The following is a 15,945-nucleotide window of genomic DNA, read 5'->3' as shown; positions in this document are numbered from 1 at the left end:
TCTTACCAGCTTATAGCCAGAGAATCACCTGCAGTAGTTGTGATCATTTGAGTTACATTGTTACAAACTCACTCACTCGATAGGTGATCAGGTATCATTGCCCTTTGATATACAAATGTTCCATTATCACGTTCATAGTGACTGTAATTTACAGACCAAGCCTTCTTACCACACCAGCCCTCCTGGATAGATCAACAGAGAAATGCGAGGACATTATAGTCCACCAGCCAAGATCATAGTGGTAAAAACATTTGATAATTCCCATTAAAATATAAAGCACAGCAGAACAACTGTGCATTGGCCTGTTACAAACTTATTGAAACAGATTCATTGCCACCTCCTCCCTTTCCACGTTCCAGGTCCCCAAACACACTTTCTCAGTGACACATTGTTCTATTTGTACTTCTTTCAATTTACAATGTGGTCTCCTCTACGCTGTGGATATTAAATCCAGATTGGGTGACTGCTTCATGTAAAATCACCATTCTCTTTGCAAGTGTGATCCTGAGCTTCTTCTCATTTACTATTTTAATTCTCAGCCTCACTTCAAGTCTGGCCTCTTAGCCCTCGGCCTCCTGTACTGCCGCATGAAGTCCAACAGAAGCTCAAGGAACAGCAGCTCGTCTCGTCAGACTCATCGGTAATTTTAATAATTTCATATCATAATCATCACTCCCATTTTTAGGACAGTAGATGCTGGTAATGATTCTGCTGTTACCATTTATCCCTCCTCTGAACCTGTCTTATATGTTTACTTGTCCCATTAGTTTCTTTAATTGTCTCATTGTCACCCAATGTTGCCTTGCACCATTGTCCCTTTTATCATTTACTCTCACCAGCCTTCCATTCTGTCACAAGACCGTTTGTTGTTTCCTTCTGTCTGTCCATTTTCTCTGACTCTGGACTTGTTTATAAACTGTTAAATCTGGGAAATTTTTCCAATTTGGATAAAAGTTCAACGACCTGAAACATTCACTGTGAATGATGCTGTTTGACCTGCTGAGTGTTTCCAACATTTTCTGTTTTGAGGTCGGATTTGCAGCATCTGCAGTATCTTGTTTTTGGGGTCAGAGTGGATCAGTTTTCTCTCACTTATTGTTACCTGTTTAAAGGTGAAGAAGGAGCTTTTAAAGAATGAGACAACAGTAACTGTCACCCTGTTGAACATGAAACTAAACTCACTGCTAATTCCTCATCAGTAGCAATTTTAAACACAAAGTTTCCAGCCGGGATTGAACCGGGGACTTTCTCATGTAAAGTAAACATGATAATTACTGCACTGGGGAAATGAGTGCGAATTCCACCCCCCGGACAGAGGGGAACTGACCATCCATCTCTAGCTCTAATTCCCAAACAGAAAATGCTGCCAAGAATCAGCAAGTCAGGCTGAGTCTGTGGCTGCTCTCAGCGTCTGAAATCGTCACAATGCCCGGGTGATTGACGGCAGCTCCGGACCAATAGGAAGAGGGGGCACGACTGGAGGACCGAGCGGATGCGGCTGGTCCTCCAACCAATCGGAGTGAATGAAGGGGCGGGGCCTGGCAATGACTGGAGCATGCGCAGTGCAGGTAATGGCGATGGGGTGACGGGTCCACAATGGGTAAAGGGGGGGATGGCGGGGCGGAGGGAGCGATGGATCCGGCGGGTGGACGGAGAGGCTCCGGAAACATGTTGTGTAAACCGCAAACCCCGGAAATAAACTGACCGGTCCCCCTCCCCCGTTTACACCGAGCGGGGCCGCAGCTCCCAGATCAATGAAGAGCCGGTTTGTATCAGGCTGGGCATTGGTTCCAGAGGCTGGTCCCTGGTCTCCAGAGTCGGTTTTTCGTCATTGAATGGTTACAATGCAGACGGAGGCCATTCAGCCCGTCCTGTCTGTGCTGGCTCTCTGCAAGCGCAAATCAGCTAGTCCCACTCCTCTGCCCTTTCACTAACAAGACCAGCAGCAGATATTACTCATCCCCAGTTACCTGTGGAGAAGATGATGTTTGACCTTTCTGAACCACTGCAGTCCGTGTGGTGAAGGTGCTCCCACAATGATGTGAGGTAAGGAGTTACAGGTTATTCACCCAACAATGATGAAGGAACGGTGATATATGTCCAAATCAACAACAACAATGTGTATTTATATCATGTCTTTCATGTAATAGACCTTTCCAGGGTATTTCACAGGAATGTTATAGAGCAACACTAGACACAGTCATGTAAGGAGATATGAGAGCAGATGGCCAAAGGTTTGGTCAAAGAGGTAGGTTTTAAGGATAATCTTAAAGGTAGAAAGAACAATAGAGAGGGGCAGAGGTTTATGGAGGAAATTCAACAGTTTATGGCCTTGGCAGCTCAGGGCGTGGACACCAAGGATGGAGGAATTAAAATTGGGAATGCTCAGGAAGACGGAATGAGAGGAGTGCAGAGAGCTTGGAGGGTTATGAGGCTGGAGGAGATTACAGAGATAGTGGGGGTGAGACCATGGAGAGATTTAAAAACAAGGATGAGAAATTTAAAATTTTGGTGGTGCTTACCTGGAGCCTTTGTTGGTCAGTGAGCACAGGGGTGATGGGTAAACAAGATTCAGTGTGAGTCAGCACACGGGCAGCAGAGTTTTGGATCACCTCAAGATTAGAGGGAAGTTGAATGTGGGAGGCTGGCCGGGAGTGCATTAGGAGAGAATATAAGAAATAGGAGTGGAATAGGCCATTCAGCCCTTAAAGCCTGCTCCGTCATTCAATGAGATCTTCTATTTCAACAACATTTTCCTGCACTATCCCCATGTACTTTGATGTTTTTAATATGAGAAATCCAGCAAACATACAAATTAGGAGCAGAAGTAGGCCACTCGGCCCCTTGAGCCTGCTCTGCTATTCAATATGATCATGGCTGATCATCAGCACCACATTCCTGCATACTCCCAATTACTTTCCACCCTCTTGCTTATCAAGAATCTATCTACCTCTGCCTTAAAGATATTCAAAGACTCTGCTGCCACTACTTTTTGAATCAATCTCAAAAATATCGATTTCAGTCTTGAATTTGTTCAATGACTGAGCCTCCGCAGCTCTCTGAGGCAGAGAATTCCAAAGGTTTGCCACCCTCTGAGAGAAGAACCTCCTCCTCATCTCAGTCCCAAATGGCCGGCCCCCTATTCTGAGACTGTGGCCCTTAGTTCTAGAACCTCCAGCCAGAGTTAAGTCCAGAGATAACAAAGGAATGGATGACAGTTTCAGCAGCAGATGAGCTGAGCCTTGGGTGGATTCGGGCAATGAGGTCTTGGTGATGATGTGGATATGTGTTTGGAAGTTCATCTTGGGGTGAAATATTTCACCATGGTTGTGAACAGTCTGGTTCAGCGTTAGATAGTTGTTGGGGAGAGGGATGGAGTTGGTGGCCAGGGAATGGAGTTTGTATTAGGGACTGATGACAATGGCTTTCATCTTTCCAATATTTAAGTGAAGGAAATTTCTGCTCATCCAGTACTGGATGTCAGACGTCAGAATATGTATGGCTTGGAGGGGAACCTGGAGGTGATGGTGTTCACATACACCTGCTACCCTGGTCCTTCAAGGTTGAGGACTTGGGAGATTTTGTCAAATTGTGGTTCAAGTTGTAGGTCTATAAAATGCCTTCCCATTGCCTCCTGTCTCTCGCACATCCCTCTCTCTCTCTCCCACTTGTCTCATGCCCTCTCTCTGTCTCTCCCACTTCTCTCTCTTTTTCTCTCTCTCCATCTCTCTTGTCAAAATAGAATTCTCTACCCCAGAGGGTTGTGGATGCTCCATCATTGAATATATTTAACGCTGAGATGCGGAGATTTTTGGTCTCTCAGGGAGTCGAGAGATATGGGGTGCAGGCAGGAAAGTGGAGCGAATACCAAGATCAGCCACGATCATGTTGAATCGTGGAGCAGGCTCAACAGGCCATATTTCTTGTGTTCTTATAGAAGCCAGAGTCTTGTGTAGCCCAGATTGGGTGTCAGGTTCCCTTCCCTGAAGGACATTAGTGAACCAGTTGGGTTTTTTTGACAATCCAGCAGTTTTCATGGTCACTTTTTCCTAGTGTCAGCCCCACAAAATGCCAGGAAAAACTCAGCATGTCTGACAGCATCTGCGGAGAGGAACACAGTTAACGTTTCAAGTCCGAATAACTCTTCATCAGAACTAAGGAACAATAGAAAAGAGGTGAAATATAAGCTGGTTTAAGGGGGGGGGGGGGGTGGGACAGGTAGAGCTGGATAGAGGGCCATTGATAGGTGGAGATTGCCAAAAGATGTCATAGACAAAAGGACAAAGAGGTGTTGACGGTGGTGATGTTAGTTAAGAAATGTGCTAATGGTGACATTAAGGGTAGAAAGCAGGACGAGCAAGGTACAGATGGCCCTAGTGGGGGTGGGGTGGGGTGGGGGAAAGGATCGAAATAGGCTAAAAGGTAGAGATAAAACAATGGATGGAAATACGTTTAAAAATAATGGAAATAGGTGGGAAAAGAAAAATATATATAAATTATTGGAAAAAGGGGGATTGGAAAGGGGGTGGGGATGGAGGAGAGAGTTCATGATCTAAAGTTGTTGAACTCAATATTCAGTCCGGAAGGCTGTAAAGTGCCTAGTCGGAAGATGAGGCGCTGTTCCTCCAGTTTGTGTTGAGCTTCACTGGAACATTACAGCAGGCCAAGGACGGACATGTGGGCTTGACAGCAATGTGGTGTGTTGAAATGGCAAGCGACAGGGAGGTCTGGGTCATGCTTGCGGACAGACCGAAGGTGTTCCGCAAAGCGGTCACCCAGTCTGCATTTGGTCTCTCCAATGTAGAGGAAACCGCATTGGGAGCAGCGAATGCAGTAGACTAAATGGAGGGAAGTGCAAGTGAAATGCTGCTTCACTTGAAAGGAGTGTTTAGGCCCTTGGACGGTGAGGAGGAGTGAAGTAAAGGGGCAGGTGTTGCACCTTCTGCGGTTGCATGGGAAGGTACCTTGGGAGGGGGTTGAGGTGTAGTGGGTGATGGAGGAGTGGACCAGGGTGTCCCGGGGGGACCGATCCCTGCGGAATGCTGCCGGGGGGGTGAAGGGAAGATGTGTTTGGTGGTGGCATCATGCTGGAGTTGGCGGAAATGGCGGAGGATGATCCTTTGAATGTGGAGGCTGTTGGGGTGATAAGTGAGGAGAAGAGGGACCCTATCATGGTTCTGGGAGGGAGAGGAAGGTGTGAGGGCGGATGCGCAGGAGATGGGCCGGACACGGTTGAGGACCCTGTCAACCACCGTGGGTGGAAAACCTCGGTTAAGGAAGAAGGAGGACATGTCAGAGGAGCTGTTTTTGAAAGTGGCATCATCAGAACAGGTGCAATGGAGGTGAAGGAACTGAGAGAATGGGATGGAGTCCTTAAAGGAAGTGGGGTGTGAGGAGCTGTCATCAAGGTAGCTGTGGGAGTCGGTAGGCTTGTAATGAATATTAGTGGACAGTCTATCACCAGAAATTGAGACAGAGAAGTCAAGGAAGGGAAGGGGAATGTCAGAGATGAACCATGTGAAAATGATGGAGGGGTGAAAATTGGAAGCAAAATTAATAAATTTTTCCAGGTCCAGACGAGAGCATGAAGCAACACTGAAGCAGTCATCGTTGTACCAGAGAAAGAGTTGTGGGAGGGGGCAGGAGTAGGACTGGAACAAGGAATGTTCCACATACCCCATAAAGAGACAGGCATAACTGGGGCCCATGCGGGTACCCATAGCCACACCTTTTATTTAGAGGAAATGAGAGGAGTTTAAGGAGAAATTGTTCAGTGAGAGAACAAGTTCAGCCAGACGGAGGAGAGTAGTGGTGGATGGGGATTGTTCGGGCCTCTGTTCGAGGAAGAAGCAAAGCTCCGACCATCCTGGTGGGGGATGGAGGTGTAGAGGGATTGGATGTCCATGGTGAAGAGGAGGCAGTTGGGGCCAGGGAACTGGAAATGGTTGATATGATGTAGGGTGTCAGAGGAATTGCATAGGTGGGAAGAGACTGGACAGGGGGAGAGAGAATGGGGTCAAGATAGCAAGAAATGAGTTCAGTGGGCTAGGAACAGGCTGACACGATTGGTCTGCCGGGACAGTCCTGTTTGTGGATTTTGGGTAGGAGGTAGAAGCGGTCCATCCAAGGTTGGGAGACTATGAGGTTGTAAGCTGTGGAAGGAAGATCTCCAGAGGAGATGAGGTCATTGACGGTCCTAGAAACAATGGCTTGATGTTCAATGGTGGGGTCATGGTCCAGGGGGAGGAAGGAGGACGTGTCTACGAGTTGATGCTCAGCCTCTGCGAGGTAGAGCTCAGTGCGCCAGGCAACAACAGCACTACCCTGATGACAATGTCAGGGTTGGACCTGAGAGAACGGAGTGCAGCAAGTTCAGAGAGAGACAGGTTAGAGTGGGTGAGAGGAGCAGAGAAATTGAGACGACTGATGTCACGCCAACAGTTCTCAATGAAAAGATCAAGAGAAGGTAAGAATCCAGAGGGAGGGGTCCAGGTGGAGGGAGAATATTGGAGGCGGGTAAAAGGATCTGTTGAATGTGGAGAGGACTCCTGGCCAAAGAAGTGAGCACGGAGACGAAGGCGGCGGAAGAAGAGTTCAGCATCGTGCCGAGCCCGAAATTCATTGAGATGAGGGCGTAAGGGTATGAACCTAGGCCTTTGCTGAGCACTGAACGTTCAGCATCAGAGAGGGGAAGGTCAGGGGGTATGGTGAATACACGGCCGGGGCTGGGATTGGAAGACAGGATGGGGACAGAGGGACGGGCAGGGGTGGAGGGTCCTGGATGGGCGTTGGTGTCGTTGAGTTGTTGGAGCTTGCATTCCTTTGCACCTGAAAGAAAGAGACAAAGTTTCTTGTTGAGGCGTCGGATGAAACGAAGAATAAAATGAAACTGGGGGCAAGGGCAGCTTAGAAATAGGGTGCGTCGGTGCTGCTGGAGGGGGAGGTCGAGTGTGTACATATGGCGGTGCATGGCACTGAGTGTGGATCTCGGAATGCGACAAGAACAGCAGTCCAAGGAGCGTTGTATGTCCCAGAGATACCTGCAATCCTGGGTGGGATCGAAACATGAGGGATGGAATTTCAGTTGAAATCCACGTGGGGTAAGTCGGAGATGGAGACAGTCACTGAGGAAGGAAATATGGCTGTGAAAGCGAGTTTTAGTAAACACCTTGTCAAACACCGGGAGAGAAATGGAAAGCAATGAAGGTGAACAAGGCAAAAGAGAGAAGCGGAAATCCTATCGGAGAGAAGAGCAATACTTCTTCAAGGTAGGCATTCCTTGAAGAGAAGAGGCAGTCAAATAAACACTAAGATTATAGCAAAAAACTACGGATGCTGGAAATCCAGAACAAAAACAAAAATACCTGGAAAAACTCAGCAGGTCTGACAGCATCTGTGGACAGGAACACAGTTAACGTTTCGAGTCCAAACGACTCTTCATCAGAATTAAGGAAAAATACAAAAGAGGTGAAATATAAGTTGGTTTAAGGGGGGTGGGACTGGTAGAGCTGGATAGAGGGCCATTGATAGGTGGAGATTGCCAAAAGATGTCAAAGACAAAAGGACAAAGAGGTGTTGACGGTGGTGATATTAGCTAAGAAATGTGCTAATGGTGACATTAAGGGTAGAAAGCAGGACGAGCAAGGTACAGATAGCCCTAGTGGGGGTGGGGTGGGAGGAAGGGATACAGCCTTCGGGACTCAATATTGAGTTCAACAACTTTAGATCATGAACTCTCTCCTCCATCCCCAACCCCTTTCCAATCCCCCTTTTTCCAATAATTTATATATATTTTTCTTTTCCCACCTATTTCCATTATTTTTAAATGTATTTCCATCCATTGTTTTATCTATACCTTTTAACCTATTTCGATCCTTTCCCCCCACCCCACCCCCACTAGGGCCATCTGTACCTTGCTTGTCCTGCTTTCTACCCTTAACGTCACCATTAGCACATTTCTTAGCTAACATCACCACCGTCAATACCTCTTTATCCTTTTGTTTATGACATCTTTTGGCAATCTCCACCTATCGCTGGCCCTCCATCCAGCTCTACCTGTCCCACCCCACCTTAAACCAGCTTATATTTCACCTCTTTTCTATTTTTCCTTAGTTCTGATGAAGAGTCATTCGGACTCAAAAGGTTAACTGTGTTCCTCTCCGCAGATGCTGTCAGACCTGCTGAGTTTTTCCAGGTATTTTTGTTTTTGTTTTGGATTTCCAGCATCCACAGTTTTTTGCTTGTACCACAAAATAACAGATTCATTCAGCTCAATTTCACAAACTGCCTTTGTGTTTTTGTGGGTTCTCTCTCACTCCCTTTTCTCTGTTTTAAATCAATTTCACAGGGTATTAGAAGGGGAGGATTTACAGTCGGAAAACTGAAACATAACATTAAATCAGGATCTGATGGAGTTGTCCGATTTATTGTAACCTGAATATCATCAGATTTTGAACATGGAAGGAAAAAGCACCGTTCACAGAGGGGAGAAACTATGGAAATGTGGAGACTGTGAGGAGGGATTCAAATCCTCATCTGAATTGGAAACTCATCGGCCCAGTCACACTGGGGAGAAGCTATTCATCTGCTCCGAGTGTGGGAAGGGATTCATTCGGTCATCCAACCTGCTGCAACACCAGCGAGTTCACAGAGGAGAGAGGGCATTTACCTGCTCCAAATGTGGGAAAGGATTCACTCAGTCATCAACCCTGCTGGCACACCAACGAGTTCACACTGGGGAGAGACCATTCACTTGCTGTGTGTGTTGGAAGGGATTCACCACCTCATCCACGCTAATGACACACCAGCGTTTTCACACTGGGGAGAGGCCGTTCACTTGCTCAGAGTGTGGGAAGGGATTCGCTCAGTCATCTGACTTGCTGGCACACCAGCGAGTTCACACTGATGAGAGACCTTTTAAATGCCTAGACTGTGGGAAGTGCTATAAAAGTTCCCGGGACCTGATGCTCCATCAACGTGTTCACACTGATGACAGACCATTCAGGTGCTCTCACTGTGGCACTGGGTTCAAGCAATCATCTCAACTCACTGAACATCAGCGAGTTCACACTAGGGAGAGGCCGTTCATCTGCTCTGTGTGTGGGAGTGGATTCACTCGGTCATCTAACCTGCTGACACACCAGCGAATTCACACTGGGGAGAGACCTTTCACCTGCTCTGAGTGTGGGAAGGGTTTCACTCAGTTGTCCACCCTGCTGAATCACCAGCAAGTTCACACCGACAAGAGACCTTTTAAATGCCCAGACTGCAGTAAATGCTATAAAAGTTCCAGGGAACTGATGTCCCATCAACGTATTCACACTGATGAGAGACCATTTAAATGTCCAGACTGCGGTAACTGCTTTAAAAGTTCCGGGGTTCTGATGCGCCATCAACGTGTTCACACTGACGAGAGACCGTTCAAGTGCTCTCACTGTGGGACTGGGTTCAAGACATCATCTGACCTCGGTGTACACCATCGTATTCACAGCAGGGAGCGGCCATTCACCTGTCCGGACTGTGGGAAGGGATTCACTCAGTCATCCACCTTGCTGACACATCAGCGAGTTCACACTGGGGAGAGGCCATTTACCTGCCCGAAGTGTGGGAAGAGATTTACACAGTCATCCAACCTGATGAGACACCAGCGAATTCACAGGTAAATAGAGTGATTGGATTTTGTCATTAATCATATCCAGGACAGAACCATGTTCATTGGGGTCTGTTTCTGCTGATGTTAATTAACCCCAGGCCAGTTAAAAGGGCTAACATTCTGAATAGAAGTCAAATAAATCAGCTTTGTGTTAAATACAGTGTTTAATCCTTTTAATATCTCTAACACAAGTCAATTCCTTTTGAAGTGCTCTCCCTCTCCCCGTCTCCTCCATCCTCACCTCCAACAAGTGTGAGGAGCTCATGGAGCTTCTTTGTCACTAAGATTGAGACAATCCGATCAGTTGCCTCTGCTGCATCCCTCCCTTCCACTAGCCCACCGGGCCAAACCATCTCCAAAGTTCCCCCTTGTCTCAGCCCTGAACTCACATCTTTCTCCAGTTTCTCTCCTATCTCCCGTCATGCCCTGTCAGAGTCCCTCAATCCTATTCCCACTAAACTGCTGACCATCTAACTTTCCCATGTTAGCTGATATTGCTCATGGTTCTCTCTCTCTTCTGGTTTTGCCCTTCTCACCTTTAAATAAACCAATCTTACCCTTCCTGAAAAAAAAACCCTTGACACCACGGTTTTGGCAAATTACCACCCCATCTCCAACCCTCCTTTCCTCTCCAAAGTCCTTGAACTTGGTGTCACCCAAGGATCTATCCTTGGCCTCTCCTATTTCTCATCCACATGCTGCCATTAGGTGACATCATCCAAAAGCAACATATTAGTTTTCACATGTACACTGACTACTCCCAGCTCTACCTCACCACCATCCCTCTCCATTCCTCCACTGTTACTAACTTATCAAACTTCTTATCCGACATCCAGTACTGGATGAGCAGAAATTTCCTCCAATTAAAAATTGGAAAGACCAAAGCCATTGTCTTCAATCACGACTACAAATTCTGTTCCCTAACTACCGAGTCTATCCCTCTCCCTGGGAACTGTCTGAGGTTGAACCACACTGTTCATAATCTTGGTGTCAGATCTGACCCCAAGATGAGCTTCTAATCACATATCCACACCATCACTATACCAGATATTTCAATCTCCATAACGTCGCCTGTCTCCATTCCACCCCAGCTCATCTGCTGCTGAAACCCTCATCCACGCCCGTATTACCTTTAGACTTGACAATTCCAATACATTCCTGACCAGCCTCTCACATTCACCCCACCCCACATGTGGAAATGTGAGATCACCTTAAACTCTGCTGCCCGTGTGCTTTCTCACACCAAGTTCCATTCAACCATCACCCCTGAGCTCGCTGACCTATGTCGGCTCCAGGTCAAGTAATGCCTGAATTTGAAAATTCAGCTCCTTGTTTTCGAATTCCTCCATGGCCTCATCTCTCCCTATCTCTCTAACCTGTAGTTTCACAACCTTCTGAAATATCTGTGCTTCTCATTCTGGTCTCTTTAGCATCCCTGATTTTAATTACTCCACCATTGGTGGCAGGGCTGAGGCATGAAACTCTGAAATTCCCTCCCTAAACTCTCCATCTCTCTCCTGATTAAAAATCTTGTTAAAATCTGCCTCTCCAGTCAAGGTTTTTTCTATTTACCCTAATATCACTGTCAGGAAGATATAATAATGTCCAAAATGTTATTGGAATTTATTGTAAAATAGAGTCCGTGTCTGTGTGTGAGAGAGACTTATATGAATTAGAGGTGGCAGCTAGTCTGGGTGCTTTGATGTAAGAGAAGTTAGGTTTGAAATGTGAATTAGGTAAACATGGGGAAGTTTTAGAATGTGAAGTGTAAAGGGGGAAATTTGCATTTTTAAATAAATCAGACTAGATTGCTTTCAAAGGAGGAGAGAAATGTGTCACCTAGCCAGGTGAAGTTAAGGAACAGTGTGTTTATTTTTCCCAAAGATTACTGGTAAAACTTTATGCTATGAGAGACTTTTATTATCAGAAAAATAAAGTGCAAAGACATAGTGAAACAATGGGAATTTGCATTCAAAGGGGAAAATATGTACAAAGGAGCGAAGGCTGTGTCTAAGGGTAGACATTTTTAAGATCTAACAAGGGTGAAACGCCTTCAGCCTGTATGTACCAAACTGCTGCCTCTAGGGACTGAAGTTAAGATAACTCACTTTGAATTCAACTGTTCAGGGTATTGTTTGCTTTGCCTGAGCCTTTTAAAACCTGTGTGTCTTACTGTTGCCTTATGGAGGTGTAACTGGGAGTTAAATTAATTAGAGGGTTTAGAAGTTATTATAGTGATAATTTGTAGACATATGTGTGTGCTTAAAAATCATTTTTCTTGTTAATAAATGTTTAATTTAGTTTTATAAAAACCTCTTAAGACTCGGTGGTCCTGTTATTACTGAATTCAAAGCCTGCATCTCGAAACATACAAATTGTAAATTAGTTGTGAAAGTTGTTTCAAGTTTCCCTCTGGGATTTGAACAGCTCAGCATTTACCACATGCTATGTCATAACATCACTCTATGTGACTCAGTGTCCAATTTTTACTTTATGAAACTCCTCTGAAGTGCCTTGGGACGTTTTATTATAATAATCCTGTTATATAACTACAAGTTATTACTGTTTCATAACAGCCAGTTTGTACACAGCAAGGTTCCACAAACAGCAATCAGAAGAGTGACCGATTAATCCAGTTTTTTTTGGTGGTGTTAGTTAAAACACGAATGTTGGTCCCACTGCACCAGGAGAACTCCCCTGTGGACAGGATGTGGAGGATAAAGATCTTGTGTTCATTTCAAATCTTTCACACCCTCAGAACATCCCAAAGTGACTCACAGTCAATGATACATTTTGGAAGGAAGAATGAGAGGCAGTATAAACTAAATGGTACAATTTTAAACAGAGTGCAGGAACGGAGTGACCTGGGAGTGTATGGACACAAATCTTTGAAGGTAACAGGAAAAGTTGATCAAATTGTTTAAGAAAAGCTAATGGGGGCCCTCCATGTATTAATGGAGACATGAAGTACAAAAGCAAGGAAGTCACACTGAAACTTTATAAATCACTTTTTAATCCTCAGCTCAAATATTGTGTTCAGTTCTGAGCACCACACTTCAGGAAATATGTCAAGGCCTTGGACAGAGTACATGGAAAATTGACCAAAATAGTATCAGGGATGAGGGGTTTCCGTTATGTGGAGAGACTGGAGAAGCTGGGATTGTTCTCTTTAGAGCAGAGAAGATTAAGGAGTGATTTAACAGAGGTGTGGACATTTTTGAGGAGTTTTTATCTACATAGAGAGAAATTGTTTCCATTGATAGGATGGTTGGTAACCACAGAAAACAGATTTAAAATAATTGGCAAAAAATCCAGGGTGAAGATGAGGAGAGATTATTTTACTCAGTGAGTTCTGATGATTTGGAACACATTAATATAAAAGCAAAATACTGTGGGTGCTGGAAATCTGAAACAAAAACAAAAATTGCTGGAAAAACTGATGAAGATTCATACAGACTCAAAACGCTAACTCTGTCTTTCTCTCCACAGATGCTCTCAGACCTGCTGAGTTTTTCCAGCAATTTTTGTTTTTGATCTGGAACATATTGTCTGAATGACTGGTGGAAGCAGATCCAATAGTAACTTTCAAAAGTGATTTGGATTTTTACTTCATAAGGAAAGATTTTCAAGGCTTGGAAGAAAGATCAGGAGAGTGGGACAGAATGGCAACATTTTCAGAGAGACAGTACAGACACAATGGGCTGAATGGCCACCTTCTGAGCTCTATGGTTCAATCGTATGGTATTTATTATGAATCATTATCCTGTTATAGAATCATAGGATCTCATCAGAGTACAGCACAGAAGCTCATTGAATCTGCACTGGCTCTTTCAAAGAGTGATCCAGTTTATCCCACTACCCCCCCCCACCTCCCCCCAATCTTTCCCCACATCACTGAAGGAGGTTTCAGCCGAACATCTGGCCTGTTAAGACACAAGCACGGTCAACTAGGGAGAAACTGTGTTAATGTGGGGACAGTGGGAAGGGATTCAATTTGAGTTGGAAAGTCATCAGGGCATGCACACCAGGGAGAGGTCGTTCACCTGCTCCATGTGTGGGAAGGGATTCACTCGGTCATCCAGCCTCCAAACACATCAATGAGTTCGTACTGGAGGGAGAGAGGGTTTAAATGCTTAGGACTGTAACAAGTGCTTTCAAAGCCAGTTCCCATTTTATAGTCCCAGTGAAAGTCAGGGCTTCCCAAACTGAAGGTCGTGACCCCAGTGGGGTGTGAGACAAGATTTTGGGCTCGCTAGCTCCGAGGCAGCAATGGCTGCCGTGGAGCTCCAACTGTTTCCTGACAGCTGTGAGGCCCCTTTAAATCCTCACGGTTTTTTTGTTGGTGGGCGTGGCCTAATGGCCTCCTCTCTCAGGCGCAATTGCTGCTGCAAATAAAATTTGTGGAAAAGGTTGTGCACATTGTACAGGTGTTCGTTTTTTCTGGAAAGCCGACTTCTTCAATAACAGGGATCATAATGTATTAATAATCAGGATAATAGTATATTAATAATCAGGATTGTAATGCATTAATGTTCAGGATCATATTGCATCAATAACCAGGACACTGTTACAATAATGATCAGAATCCTATTGCATTAATAATAAGGATCCTATTACATCAATGTTCAGGTTCCTATTACATTAATGATCAGAGTCCAATTACTTTAAGATTCAGGATCCCAACTCATTAATAATCAAGATATTATTACATTAATAGTCTGGTGCCGATTGCATCAACAATCAGGATCTTATTGTATAAATAATCAGCGTCCTATTACATTAATCACAGTCTAATTACATTAATAATCAGGATCAAATTACATAATTCCAGTTGTATTAATGTGACAGATAAAGTTCAATGCAAAGAAATGTGAGGTGATTGGTTTTGGCAGGAAAGATATGGAGAGGCAGTATAAAATAAAGGGAGAGCCTCTAACAGTGGTGCAGGACAGAGGGACCTCACTGTATATGTACATAGGTCATTGAAGATGGCAGGGCATGTTGAGAGAGCAGTTAATAAAGCATATAGTATATTAGGCTTTATTAATAGAGGCATTGAGTACAAGAGTAAAGAGGTCATGTTGAACTTGTCTAAGACACTAGTTAGGCCTCATCTGGCGGACTACGTCCAGTTCTGGGCACCATACTTAAGGAGGGATAGGAAGGCATTGGAGAGAGCACAGAGGAGATTCACAAGAGTGATTCCTGGGATGAAGAACTGTAGCTGTGAGGATAGAGTGGAGAGATTGGGACTGTTTTCCTTGGAGAAAAGAAGGCTGAGAGGAGACTTGATAGAGGTATTCAAGATCCTGAGGGGTATGGACAGGATAAATAATGAAACTGTTCCCACTCAGGAGAACATCAAGAACTAGAGGGCACAGATTCAAAATAATTGGCAAGAGATGATATGAGGAAATTATTTTTCACCCAGAAGGTGGTTGGAGTGTGGAACAAACTTCCTGAAAGGGTGGAGGATGCAGGTTTGATCGAGGTATTCAAAAGGAAATTGGATTGCTGCCTGAAAAGAGAGAATGTGCAAGGTTAGGGGGATGAGTGCGACTGTGTGGAATGCTGTTTCAGAGAGCCAGTGCACACTCAATGGGCCGAATAGCCTCCTTCTGCACTGTAAAGATACTGTGAAACCGTGTTTAATCATCAGCTGCCTATTGCTTCAATAATCAGGAAATTATTGCAATTATCAGGATACTAATACATTAATAATCAGAGTTATTTCAATTCATAATCAGAGTCCAATGGCATCAACTATCAGAATCCTGTCACATTTAAGTTATTTGCCATTGTGTCAATAATCAGCATCCTATAAATAAATGAATAATCAGGACGCTATTACATTAATAATGAGTTCAAATACATTAATAATCCCCCCCAAACCCGCTCAACAGCTGAAGCACCCCCACCCCCCACCCCCTCCCCTGTCACAATTCTCATCCCTTCAAATTTTCACTCTGGGGTCACACGAAGTCTGAGGCATTAAACTGTGGTCACACTGGGAAAAAGTTTGGGATGCACTGATTTAAACAACACCTTTCTGGACTTTAAATGTACTTATCTCATGACTCATTTCACCATTCAACGTCACATCTCCCTGTTCTATCTCCCTGATAGAAGTTATTATTAGTCATGGTGATCAGCTGTCATTGTGGGTTGTTGTTTTCAGTGTAGGCGTCTGTTTCATTCCATTCTTCACCCTGAAACTGTCGGAAGTGGTGCCGTCAAACTGTACAGTCACTGCACGTTGTCATGAAAGGAGCAGATCAGACTGAGCAGCTTTG

General features: G+C 44.8%; 1 protein-coding gene across 1 annotated transcript; it reads left to right on the top strand.

The window, feature by feature from the left end:
- The first annotated feature begins 1,561 nt into the window (after window positions 1–1,561).
- Window positions 1,562–15,163, top strand: LOC144674312 (uncharacterized). The gene is made up of 2 exons (XM_078535730.1): window positions 1,562–2,046; window positions 8,348–15,163. Exon 2 carries the CDS (start codon window positions 8,457–8,459, stop codon window positions 9,660–9,662), a length of 1,206 nt encoding a protein of 401 aa, XP_078391856.1. The 5' UTR covers window positions 1,562–2,046; window positions 8,348–8,456; the 3' UTR covers window positions 9,663–15,163.
- Window positions 15,164–15,945: the final 782 nt, after the last annotated feature.

Source organism: Cetorhinus maximus, unplaced genomic scaffold (genome assembly GCF_964194155.1).
Source record: "Cetorhinus maximus unplaced genomic scaffold, sCetMax3.hap1.1 HAP1_SCAFFOLD_625, whole genome shotgun sequence".
Lineage (NCBI taxonomy): Eukaryota > Metazoa > Chordata > Chondrichthyes > Lamniformes > Cetorhinidae > Cetorhinus > Cetorhinus maximus.
Note: the sequence above shows the minus strand (reverse complement) of the source record. Positions and strands in the feature narration are given on the sequence as shown.